The sequence below is a fragment of the Thermobia domestica genome, chromosome 7 (assembly GCF_964235325.1).
Source record: "Thermobia domestica chromosome 7, izTheDome1.hap1.1, whole genome shotgun sequence".
NCBI lineage: Eukaryota > Metazoa > Arthropoda > Insecta > Zygentoma > Lepismatidae > Thermobia > Thermobia domestica.
The window spans coordinates 159,514,948-159,528,742 of record NC_137460.1 but is presented as its reverse complement, the minus strand read 5'-3'; the positions used below and the strand labels follow the sequence as shown (position 1 = coordinate 159,528,742).

The 13,795-nt window shown below is 34.7% G+C and overlaps 1 protein-coding gene across 6 annotated transcripts in view; it reads right to left on the bottom strand.

The window, feature by feature from the left end:
• Not1 (CCR4-NOT transcription complex subunit 1) overlaps window positions 1-13,795 on the bottom strand; it is a 225,256-nt gene that overhangs the window by 169,598 nt on the left and 41,863 nt on the right. For all 6 annotated transcript variants that reach the window (XM_081765495.1, XM_081765494.1, XM_081765493.1 and 3 more), the window contains exons 9-10: window positions 8,616-8,856; window positions 3,498-3,614 (exon numbers count right to left, since the gene is read on the bottom strand). In XM_081765495.1, the coding sequence (XP_081621621.1) occupies window positions 3,498-3,614; window positions 8,616-8,856 (358 nt within the window). The remainder of the gene's footprint in view (window positions 1-3,497; window positions 3,615-8,615; window positions 8,857-13,795) is intronic.

Below are 13,795 nucleotides of genomic sequence, written 5' to 3'. Positions count from 1 at the left end.
GCCTTCTTCCGTTCCAGTATCCCGCCAGGTCTGGGTATTCACGAGGCCTTTATGAATACCTAGACAAATGGGAAGCTGGAACGGAAGAAGGCTTGAGTATGTGAGTGAATGTGAGAACAAATCAACTATACTCATTTTATAGCAATGTAATGTGCATATGTGTACGTAATTTGAAGAAAAGTTATTAATATCCAAGGAAATAACCGCCGTAAGAACAACAGAATTTTTCTGAGTCAATTTTTAGGATAAGTAATATTGAACCCCTTATTAGAACTACGGTTGGAAAGGATTAAGTTCAAGAAGTGATTGGGTTTAATACGTATAATTGTTGAATGTAACTGACAGTGTCGGTTTTCTATAATATTTTGGGTTGTTCCTTCTTTTATAGGAAAAGGAACACATTATTTCAATGCAAGTGAAGTAACAGTTTCTTCTTACACCCCATATAGACGGGATTATAGTCACAGTTGATCGAAACATGAAATTCTAAATACGAACATTTGTTGTGCAAGGTAAGATTTTGCTTCCGCAAAATGTACCCTAGAACATATATCAGTAATGCTAAATGATCATCATTGTAGTGCGAGCGGTGATAATGATTAGAAATAATGTAAGTAAAAGGCTAATAGTCACCGCAAGAAACAAACCTCATCACTAGGAAGTATTTTCGAAGAACATAGTCTTCATCGTCAGCCTAGGCACACTTCAAAAAGGATTTAAACCGTAAAAAGAATTTTAAAAATGCGCGAAGTAAAAATCTTGTCACTAGAATTAGACATATGTTAATAGTAATTCACATGTCACTGTTCACTGTTGTTTGCTGTTTTTTCTTTTTTCATTATCTTCCAGACGGAGAAAATGAGTAGCAAAAACATTGTTGCCCCAAATGGCATTTGTCATCTTTATTTGAATTGAGTGCCGGTTTCTCCTTATGAATATAATAAGCTTCTTTATTTTTCCGTTCAGTTGCTTTTTTTTTTTTTTTTTTGGATAAAACGTGAATTAACAATGTTGTGGTTATTTTCTTTGAGATGTGATGCCAATCCCTGTTGTAAGCTACGAGATTGGACGTGCGAATGTGCTAAGCGATTCTGGTATAAACATACCTTTTTGTTTGACCTATATATATTTTTTTCATATTGACATTTAACCCTATAGACGCCACTACTTTATTGGGGATCAGTAAAAAATTATTTAAAATTTGTAATATATTTTTCTATAGGTTTAGGAGGAACTTCGGAGACCTTGATGTTATATTTATGCAATGCCTTCTTAATTTTTGCCGAAATATGTGGAACCAGAGGAACACTAATCCATTTGTCTTCTTTGGCATTTATTGTTGGCCGATGGTGGGTGCTGTCGATCTCCCGTTGTACCTCTTTGTACCACTTCAGTAATAAAGACTTTTTATAGCCATTTTGTTGTCCAATTTTAATTAAATATTGAATTTCGTGGTTGAGGTCACCAGGAAGATCAGAAAGTAGAAGAGCTGTCCTGAAGAACTTTTTTCAAATATTCAGTTTCTGAAACCATGAATATACTTGGTACCAGCAGAACGTTTACGATATACTGAAGTAACAAACTTATTGACTTGTCTTTTGATGGTAATATTACGATGGAACTTGCAGAAAATGGAGCTCTTAACTTCCTTGATATTACCATCAAAAGACAAGTCAATAAGTTTGTTACTTCAGCATATCGTGAACATTCGCAGGTCCAATCTTGTAGCTTACAACAGATCTGGATTTGCATCACATTTCAAAGAAAATAACAACATTGTTAATTCATGTTTTATCAAAAAAGCAAAAACAGCAATTGAACGGAAAATTAAAGAAGCTTATTACATTCATAAGGAGGAACTGGCACTCAATCCAGATAAAGGTGACATAAATGCCATTTGGAGCAATGTTTTTGTTACTCATTTTCAAAAAAAGAAACACGCTAAACAACAGTGAACAGTGACATGTGAATTACTATTAACATATGCCTATTTCTAGTGACAAGAAGATTTTTACTTCGCACATTTTTAAAATTCTTTTTGCCGTTTAAATCCTTTTTGAAGTGTGCCTAGGCTGACGATGAAGACGATGTTCTTCCAAAATACTTCCTAGTGATGTTTGTTTCTTGCGGTGACTATTATAGCCTTTTGTTTACATTATTTTTAATGCTAAATCATGTTCAGAAGTGTATGTGACACTTAATTAGCTTTTTTTTCTCATTTAATTTAATGGTTATATTCCAAGCCATCTGCACAGAAAAATAAGTTTTGTTAGCACTTCTACTCCATTGAGGTTGCAAATTGGCAGACTATGCAAATGTTAATTCGACCTGAAAGATCATACTAAATAATACGATAAAAGAATGTAGAATAATTCTGCAAGGAAATACCCTCTTTTTATAGATTGTGCAGTTAATATTTTCTTTATTAATACGTAGTATTGATTTTTTTTTCTTTTTTCCCCCTCTATACTAGAACTTCCTTAACCACTTTTACCACAGATAATAGCTGACTCTTTAGATCTGCCATGAACCTTGTTCTTGTCCTGTACAGGTTAATATATTATCTCTTCATTTTACAGTAAATCTGAGTTACACTAATGTTTCTCCAGTCAATTCTTCTCTAAACATCACACACGAACCTAATAAACTGACGAAACTTTGGAATTGGAATTAATTTTAACTTTTCATGCAGAAGATTTGTAGTTTCAAGTGCCATTCAATTTATTTCACACACTCTTGCCTACTAACTTCAATTGAAGAAATATGTATCTTCTGAAGCCACTATACACATTAGATTACACAAGTCTTCCCAGAATGAACTATCAAGTATCTGCACAGACGAAAATCTCAATTACTATTAGAATGACTGAAGTAAACTAGAGACGTAAACAGTTTTCTGCTGCCGAGATTGGATAGCGTTCTAAGTGGGTTGAAGTTTCCATCAAATGAGAAATGGAATTACTGTAACTGTCTAGATGTCCAACTCTCAAGAAGCGAATGGCTGCAGCCGATTCCACTGCCTTCATATACTAACGTAATGTAAGTCATGGTAGCTCGTTAGTAAGTCGATCACCTCTTGGTAACCTCCAGGCTACATTAATATGTGGTGGACACTACTGAATCTCGACTACTGCTAATATAATTCCGCCATCTTCTGTTAACTTGCATTGATTCCTCTTTGACCTTGAAAAACAGTTTAACGGCCGGACTTTGAATTGAAGAATTTGACATAATTCATTTTTATTGACGTGACGTCTGCCAGTAGTGAACACTTTTTTCTTCTTTTCATCTGTATGGTCGCACTGTTATGTTGTTGACGGAAAGCCTGCAAGCCAAACCATGGCCTGCAGTCAACTTGGACACGCAGTGACATTGAAATTAGACATAAAGTTGTAAATCTAAACTACATTAATGATAAAGTTAGATTTTTTTTTTTTTTTTTTTTTTTTTTATGTTTAACATGTAAAGCTTAGATCAGACGAAATCTCCATACATACCTTTAGATCTTGCGCCACATCCAAAATTCTTGATAACCTACTCTGATCATTGTCTCCCCGTAAGTACCAGTCAGCCATGGCATGCATTATAATAGGTCTAATTGCAGCTGGAATGTTCTAGAAGAAACGAAAAAATATTTTTCATTAAATGAACTTCGTGACATTTGCCGCACTTAATCATTTAATTACAAATGGTACACATTAAGTATGCATTTACACTGGGAAAACACTGAGCATCTCTTTTTCTTTTAAAATCACTCAACTTACATTTGGAAACAGGGTGTAATAAGTTTCGAAGAAACTAAGGCACAATTCTTGTCTGCTGCAAAACCAGCGCAGGATTTCTACAGGTTCTGATAACAAAAGCAAACTCTTTGACTCTCTAAGGGGAACATGGTATCTTAGTAGTAGAACACTAGAGAAGTCCCTGGTTCCAACCTGAGCCTGTGGAAGATAATACCATGACAATGAGTTTCTCAAGGTTCTCCTGTTTCCTCTCACATTATCATTCCACCGATTATTTCATATTGATTCACTTTAATTCTTCGTTTCCTGCCTAAAGGACATAACCACCGGAGGTAAATCTCGAGATTTCATTTCCCTGACTCTCCACAGTAACTCCGTGATCATGAAAAATACCTATGAAAAACTCTTTCTAAAACTCAATTAGGAAATTTTGCAAATTAATTTTTATATATTTTTCTATTTTGACACCAACTACCAAATTGCATACAAAAACATGTACTTTTTTTTACTATATTTTAATCATGTAAATAATTATATATATATAAGCACTTAGAATTAATTTTGCAATATTTTCAGGAAAAATAGGTTTAGGTCAAATACGCAGATACTGTTTAAGTTGCTGTTTTCAAAGGGTAGATAAAAATAACAACAGAAATACTGCTCGATTTTTTTTTAACATGCTATCAAAGTGCATTATTTATACGATTCTAAGTACACCACAAGATTTTGTGCCACTGTCATTGTGAAAAAAAAAAAAAAAAAAATGTTCAACACAAATTTATACTCCAAACTGCGCAAATTTTACCTCCACCTATGCTACTGGAATTTTTACACCAACTCAGTTCGCTATCTTTTCCGGAAGTATATTACAAAACACAAAGCTTGTGAAGCTTTTGTGTTTCAGAAGGACACAAATAGAGTATTACATCTTCCAAGTGGATGTGTTCAAATACCATAAATCATCTAAGTTGATAGCGTAATAAGAAACTACTTACGCGCATTATCTCTAATGGGACTGTTCAACAGAACTTTCAAACTTACAACATACATTTTAGCGAGCGAATAAATTCATTCTCCAAAATAATACTTCGGGCAGAGGCGGATCCAGGGGGTGGGCCAATCCCCCCCAAAAAGAAGAGACTTTCTTATTTTATATATAAATAAAACCCATCCCAGAGTTTGGAGTTCTTAAAAGTAGCTCTAAGTAGCAATATTACAACCCACCGTCTCCCCAGGAGTCCGTCCTGGATACGCCCCTGACTGCGGGTTCCTGACTACAGCTTTAATTTGAAAGTGCACAATAGCAGAGTTCTTTTACCAAATAATCAGGCAATACTTTCGTGGTTCTTTAGGTAAAATTTGAATATGTAGTTAATATTTCAAAATGTAAATCTTTTACACGCAAGTTATTTTCTGAAGTTATCTTCGATAATATTTAAGACGGGGAAACAATCTTTCCGACTTCATCTACTTTCATGTTTTCATCATCTCTCTGATTCAATCTTTCACCTGGCTTCAAACTCTTTTCTCTCAACTGTTTCTAATAATCCATAGAAAAAAATTCAAACTTACCAATCATACTAACGAAAAAATCTTCACAACGATTCGACGTACAGGGACTGCTTCGGCGAGTGATTTAATAAGCAGAAGCATCAAATGAAAAGTTACAATTGACAGGACAGAGTAAAGCAAATGACCTGATAGAATTTCTTGGATGCGGTGTCAATAGATTAGTGATAATCTCAGAAATAATACTGGATATATATACAGTTATGAAAAAACTTAATATGAAGGACACTACATATCGTTTTGTTAAAACACAAGATCAACGGCCAGTTAAAACATTTTCTATGGGATATTAAATGAAAAAACTAGACGAAAAATTTCGAAAATGTAAACTTTACATGGGAAACAATTTAACTGAAAAGAAAAACAATCGCGAATATGCTTGAAGGTATTATTTGTTTCTTCCTTTTGTTGCAAATATTCTTAGTAGTGATCCTGTCATCTTTCATACATATTACCGCTCTGAATATGCATAATGTTTCCTGTCCCTCACATTTCATCATATAGTGTTATTTTACCGTTTGTTTCATTAGTTTAATTCATTTATCGATATTCCCTTTTAGCCTAAAAGGCAAAATCGTGCGACACAAAACTCAAAAACCTTATCATGTATCTAATAGTTTAATAACTGTCTTTTTATGGATATACTGTATATATTCCACCAAGTAATTCATTGATTTAAAAATCATCGTTGGACTTCCTTATAAGAATGATAGCCAGTCTTTAGTTTTTACGAATGTTTGTACTTTTCACCATGTCGGGACAAGTCTTATATGGTTACAATTTTGGAAGCCTTGAAGTTATGTAGTGACTACATTGAAGAAAGTTATATAATATTTAACTGTTTTAGTAAGCTCATCAATGATCTGAGAAATATTAAATTCGTCTACATAAGGACAATATACAGGGTGTTTCAAAAGTCCTCTGACATAGGGTAACTGTTATCAGAGTTACAACAAAATGTAAGAGGGAAAACAGTCTCCAAATACGATGTTTTCAATCTAAAGTGAAGGGATTTTTTAAATCGGACGAGCCGTTTGGGCCGTACACTCTTTATGTACCTAATATTAAATGAAAATGAAACGTTGTCATTTACCTGGACCCACAACATAAGTGAATGAAGTGACTGTCTTTTACACTAACGTGTCGATGGCCAGCTCCCATTTACTTTATGTTGTGGATTCAAGTAAATGGCAACGTTGCATTTTCATTGGGCGCATGAAAAGTGTACGGCCCAAACGGCTCGTCCGATTTAAAAAAAAATCCTTCACTTTAGATTGAAAACATCATATTTGGGGACTGTTTCCCCTCTTAAATTTTGTTGTACCTCGAATAACAGAGTTACCTTATGTTAGAGAATTTTTGAGACACCCTGTATTTTGTCCTTCATGAGTAAATGCAGTCATATATTTAATGGACACACATCTGACAGTTTATATTTCGAAGAACTACTCTGTTTCGGTTTTGATATACGTTTGAATGCAGCGGCGATCATGTTTAACTCCGGTTTATTTTGTTCCCTAAATGTGTTCCTGTTTATTACAGAGAACACTTGATTTCAAATATACATGTAACATTCCTCCTAATGGTGAACTTCGAACCCGATTTGTGTGCTTGTTAGTAGATTTGGTTTAACCACAGAATGGGGTCTTGTAACGATTTTCCAACAGCACCACATAGGTCATAACATTTTTCCAGCTGCAGGAAAGACTACCATTCAACAGCCATATTCTGCGGAAAATCAGTTTACTCTTCAAGAAAGGATAACTTTCTTTGCAAATTTCTAGATCTCGATTTCGAATACTGTATTTTGCCGGTTGTAAACTATTTTCAACTACTTCCTAGGCCATACTGACATTTATCTTGACTTTCTCGTTTGTAGAAACGCTATATGGATAAGGGTACGGAACTTCTAAAATGTTTTGAACACGCCTATATTTTCTTAATTTATCTGTATCATTAAATATGGAACCTTTTTATAAGCTGGATAATTACCAAGTAGCACATGACCTCAATGAGTTGCTTTCCGAATGCAGAACAAGTTATGAAGTTGCTGCTTCACCTACTAGGAAATGCCATTTGATCATCATAACCCTTACTGAGCGACAAAGTGACGAAATGACGTATGTTTCGCAGTAACTTGCCACTGTTTAAATAACTAATTATTATCTAAATGCTCAGTCAGCCACAAAGTTAAATGCTTTTCCTACGACAATCGCTAGGTAGGAGAATTAACTTTTTCATCCAATACTTGTCAAAGACACAAGAAAAAATGCAAATATATTCTGTTTAGCAGGATGTTACATTCCTGCAAATTCTGAATTGTCATAAACTTGAACAGAACTTTACAAAACACACTACATCTCCTTCTGGAACCTAACTTGGTTCACCTCGCTCATATATATTCTTCCTACTTGCTCGAACTGCTAGAGAATATACCACTGTTAGAGAATACAATGAGGTAATATGGCCGATGATCAGTTTTATCTATTATTATTATTATTATTATTATTATTATTATTATTATTATTATTATTATTATTATTATTATTATTATTCTCTGATAGTGAGATATTCGGCTTAAAATGTTAAATATTTTAATTTCTTCCGTATGTTTACATGTATGTTTGTGTTACTCAATGAGAAAATTAAAAATTTCACGTTATCTTGATTAGTACATTTTTTTTAAAAAATTTCGCTAGAAAGAACGATTTATGATAAAATTATTTTCATCATGTATTAGTCGTAGAAGCAAAGAAAATATCGTACACTTCCATTTATCGGTATTTCAAATCTAAAGTGTTACAAAAGTATGATAAAAAAGAAGAACAATGCATGTATCGTGTATACAATAACACACTGAGCAAGGCTATGTGATAATATGTAAAATGTTGAAACTGTTACGTGATACTGTTTTTTACATATTATCACATAGTCTTGCTCAGTGTGTTATTGTGTATTAGTACAAAATGGAAACAAGGCCTGATAGAATAGTTTATATATATATATATATATATATATATATATATATATATATATATATATATATATATATATATATATATATATATATATATATATATATATATATATATATATATATATATATATATATATACATATATATATATATATATATATATATATATATATATATATATATATAAATAAAGGAATTCAATTATATTTCTTAAAAATTTACACCAACTAATGTATCAATGTAATATTGTGATAATTAACTATCATAGATTTCTATACTCATTTCTAGACGTGGTAATTATTTCCTCAATAAATTACATACGTTACCTGTGAATGCCAGGCATGGTGAAGAATGATGGCCGAATTCGGATGATTTCCAAGAAAAATTGGCATTAAATTTGTGAGCAATTCCTGCCTCAGGGCTGTCATTGGAGGACTTATTTGTAGAAGAGCTAACACTAAAACATCAGGACAATGTTGTACTGGAAATTTGAACAACTCTTGCACTGGACAATAAAGTCCACAGTCTGACAAGTACAATAACGTTTCTACCAAATCCAATGATCTCCTAAAATAATAAAGTAAGAATTCTTACAAAAGCTATTCACAGTATTAACATTTATATTGATTTCTTTTCAGTGCTATAGTACATAATGGTTTAAATTATTAATATATTCAATTAATATCCTTAAACAAAATCAACAATATGAAACTGTTCTCTTTGACCTTCATACCTGACGGAAGAAAATACTCGTATGGCGAATTAAAAGAATCTTTTAAGAAATCAATGAAAATGAACCAAAGCCACCCATGCATGATTAAAGCAAAATAATGCGACACACACAATTTGTAAGATAAATATTTTGTATATGGTCAATGAAATATTGAATATTTTCCCACCAAAAATGCAATACTAAACTGATAATGCTTCTTATTTTTAATAAAAGAAGAAGAAAATGAATACTATTTTTAGCATTGCACAATTTAACGGTGAATGTTATAATTTGAAATTATACGATACAGGATGGCCCATTTTAATCTTTCCACGGAAATATCTCGAAAACGGTTGAACATAAATTAACTGAACAAAAACTCAAATAGGAAATACCATGGGGCAAATCGAATGGTGGTGTCGCGGTGCCCCCCAGGGTCGCTCTTCAAGGGGGCCCAGGGCCTAACTTTGAAATTTTAAATGGAAACATGGGGCGAGTGACACCTCGATCGATGAAAAAGATTATTAAAGTATAAGTGACATAATGCTAAAGAGGAAATCTAATTTTTAGAAAATTATCTTTCCGATCTCCCTCCGTAAGTGGGTGAAGCGGGAATGATTGGTAAAATCTCAAATGAAAACCCCACTTTTACTTGCAATGGGTATGGTTTGTCTGAAACACTTGGGTGTACAAGTGACTGCTACTGTAATGAACCAATATTCTGCAGATGACTTTTGAGCAAAACCAATGTTTGTACACATTGTTCTAAAATTACATTGTTCGACAAATTGGTTTCGCATTTCTGTTGATTCGTTTCTGCACAAATCATTGCCTGTAATCAAAATGGAAGGTACCATTTAAGAAGAACTTTTTTGCCTACTTTTTTCCATTGCAGACTTCTATCTCTTATAAAAACACATTTCAGATAATTTTGTTGTGTAGATACAATTTGCAAAAGCTAAGTTACTCATTTGTAATTTCACCGTTCCTTCCCGTCCCGCTTCACCCACTTACGGAGGAAATTGGAACGATGATTTTCTAAGAAATAGATTTTCTCTTTGCATTATGGCACTTTTATCTAATCTTCTCTTTGCAACATTTTCGAGCCGTGGAATGACAAATACCCTCTGTGATTTCCTATAGGAGTTTTATTCTGTTCATCAATTATCTTCAACAGTTTTCATATTAGTGGTACTGGACGTTTTATCTGATACAGGCATCATGTCTTGGCGGCCATTTTGAAAACGGTGACCCATATGAACAATCTTTTGCCACAACGCTGTTTAGTGTATGAAGATCTATCGAACGAGGTATCAATTGACCCATATTTTCGTTTAAAATTTCTAACTTGCGCCTGGGCCCTTACGAAAGGCGGCCCTGGGGGCACCGCGACAAAATCATTCGATTTGCCTCATGGCTTCTCTATTTGGAATTTTGTTTGGTTCATTTATGTTCAACCGTTTTCATATTAGTGGTACTGGACGTTTATCTGATACAGGTAACATATCTTGGCGGCCATTTTGAATATGGTGACTGATATGAAAAATCTTTTGCCACATCGCTTTTTAGTTTTTAAAGATCTATCGAACGAGGTGTCACGCGCCCCATGTTTCCATTTAAAATTTTAAAATTGGGCCTGGGCCCCTTGAAGAGCGTCCCTGGGGAGCACCGCGACATCACTGTTCAATTTGCCCTATGGTATTTCCTATTCGAGTTTTTGTTCAGTTAATTTATGTTCAATCGTTTTCGAGATATTTCCATGGAAATATTAAAATGGGCCACCCTGTATACTATAATATTACTGTACGATAGAGCCATGGTGGATTGATTTAAATCACTTGATTTTTAAAATAAAAATCATTGATTTAAATCAAATTCCAAAATAAATTAATTTAAAGTGAAAATAAGAAAAATCCCGTTTGTTCTGTTCTTTCGATTATGGAAGATAATAATGACAATACAACAAGACTCAAATGCATGTACAACACAGTATAGAAACGAGTGTTTCATGCAGAAGACGATTAGGGAAAATCCCGTTTTGAACGGGTAAAGGAGGAATCCTGGTTACTTCTCTTCGTAACCTAGGGTTTATAAATCGTTAACTATTCCAACGGGGAAATCACCACGGACAATTTAAGTCGAAAATTCTTTTGTGTGCGCGCCTCTGTTTGTTCCCAAATAGGGGCATATTTAGAGAGATCCGATCCCCACTCCGAAACTTTTTTTTTTTTTTTTAAGATTTTATAACTTGAGGCGAAATTTACGTATTTTGTGCCGCAAGCTAGTTCCGATTTTTTAAAAAATATGCTCCTCCCAAATATCAGTAACTTTTGTGAAAAAAAAAAGTGTCATGCTAATAAACGTTGCACTTTTTCCTTAATGCCTAAGAAACATTGTTTGGGATTGAAATAGGTTAACGACTGGGGATTAATTCAAACTTCAATGCCAATTCAATCCCAATCCCAACTTAAATGGCATAATTAATATTTAATATTAATTCCTAATATTTTTTCTTTAGTTCGCGACTTGTATTATACAAGAAGACAGATCTGATTTAAATTTTTTTAAAAAAAAGTCGACAAAAATTATTTTTAAAAAAATCATGATTTTTTCCACCCTGGATAGAGCAGCAGTTACTTCCAAATGGTGAGAGAAACTAACATTTTGCCTTCTATTGTGAGACACAATAAACTCACTATTTGTTTAATCCTAATAATAAAAGGTCTCAATCTGCGTGTCACGCTAATAGATGTCACTATCACTTGCCTGTATAACGTGATCCTTGAATACTTGCATAAATATGGTATATGGAGTTTGTAGTTTGGTGGACACACTAAAAAAATAAATAAAATAAAATAAAAATGGATTTGTTAACCTATAGTGTAGAGTGGGCCGAAGGCTCGGGCTGAACAATTATTAGATTGGTTAAAACGAAAGGAACCAGAAACCATTTTCATCAGATTACAAAGTGATGTTATAATCGGATGAGATCGGTCATTGGTGGCTCGCCAAAACTGAACATCACACACTTCTACGGAAATAATGCAAGTAAGTGATTACCTAACAGTACCATAAATAATGTCACAACTTCTGGGGCAGGCCTCATACATTATGTGCATAAGAGCAGCGCCTCCTTGCAGAGCGCAGGAAGATAGGAGTCACACTGGTTCAGATGCAGAAGTGAAAGATGGTTTGTGCGAACAGTTGTCACGGAATAGGGAGAATACCAAAACAATGTTGCTGTACTAGTAATATGTAAGGTAGAAAAGCAACAGGGAAGATTTTCAAACTCTTCCAGAAGCCGAAAATCTCAAGTACGTTTGTCTACCGCATCATCCTGCAATACACTGAAATAAACTATGGAAGACCGCATAGAAAAGGACGGAAACTAACAGTGCTGACTTCAAAGCTAATGAAAGAAGTGGTGACGCATGTGAGAAGAAATATTGTATGAAGGCAATCAGTTGATGGCTCATGAACTGCAAATTTCCAATTGTTTATGCATGTGTTACCTGGGGCTGCTAGTTTTCAAATGACGAAGTAGACAAATCTTCACTAATGAGTTAAAGGGTCATAGAGCGTTTGCTAAAGCGTTACACAGCATATGAGGACGGACAAATCCTGTTCAGATTAAAAACTTTTTTACTTTTGAGGACACGTTTAATGTCCTAAACGACAGGGTTTATGACAAGTTCGAAAGAAGACGCAGAAAAGATTTCACGGGTCCAGAGGGGTCATAATCCTGCTTCAGCTGTAGTGTGGTGGAAGGTCAATTATGAGGCACTACCGAGCTCCACCTTCATAACAAAGGGGTCAAAACATCAGCCAGAGTGTACCGCAGATTGCCTTGGAGAGTACACCAAAGTTATAGGCATACATAAAAGAAAGGACATTCTCAGCATTAGTAATATCACTACTCAACGCACGGTCAAGTGTAAGCGGCAGTCCGTAGCGTTCTCTGAGATCTGAATATTCAGGACATTCGACAAGAATGTGCTGAATACTCACTAGGACAATACATTACTCACAATACGGACAATTCAAACCACGCAGCAAATAATTATGCGTTAGATAAGTGTTCGATCCGCAAACGCGTCAGAAGCACTTCATTTTGACGACTCGAATGAGAGAATGTCTGCAACTCTCCAAGGATTGGCTTGACTGTGTGAAGTTTATTTTCATTTGCCTGGTTCCAATCTGTTTGTCAATGAGAGCGCATCAAGGTGGAGAAGTAGCTGCAGAGATCGGAGAGAGGAAGACTGCTCCGATGCAACCTTGGCCAATGCGGTGTTCCTGGCAATTGTGTCAACTCGCTCGTTTCCCCGAATGCCGACATGAACTAGCAGTAGACAACGGCAACACAATCCTGTTGCTTTAGTTATGGCATCTCATAAGAATGTCTTGAACGTGGGCGTGCTTATTGAAGAGATTCTGTAGGCAAATAGCTCTGGTAGTCGGTGCAAACCAGCACTCGCTGTAACGAAAGCATGAGAGCATGGTCAAGGGCAGGCTTAACAGAACTTAATTTTTAAGAAAAAGAGGAACTCAGGAGATGCAAACAGAATTCTGACTGCCCTCGTTAGTGACAAAGGCACAACCAACCGAATTAACATTCTCAGAACCGTCCATATAGAACATATTAAAAATTAAGGCACTGATCTAACAATGCTGTAAATTCCTGCTGGTATACCTGGGAACTGGTGTGTTGTTTGGAATGAGAAACCATGCGTACATCAAGTCTCGGTAGACGACGCAGCCATGGTGGGACAGCACACAACTGAAACAACAAGAGAG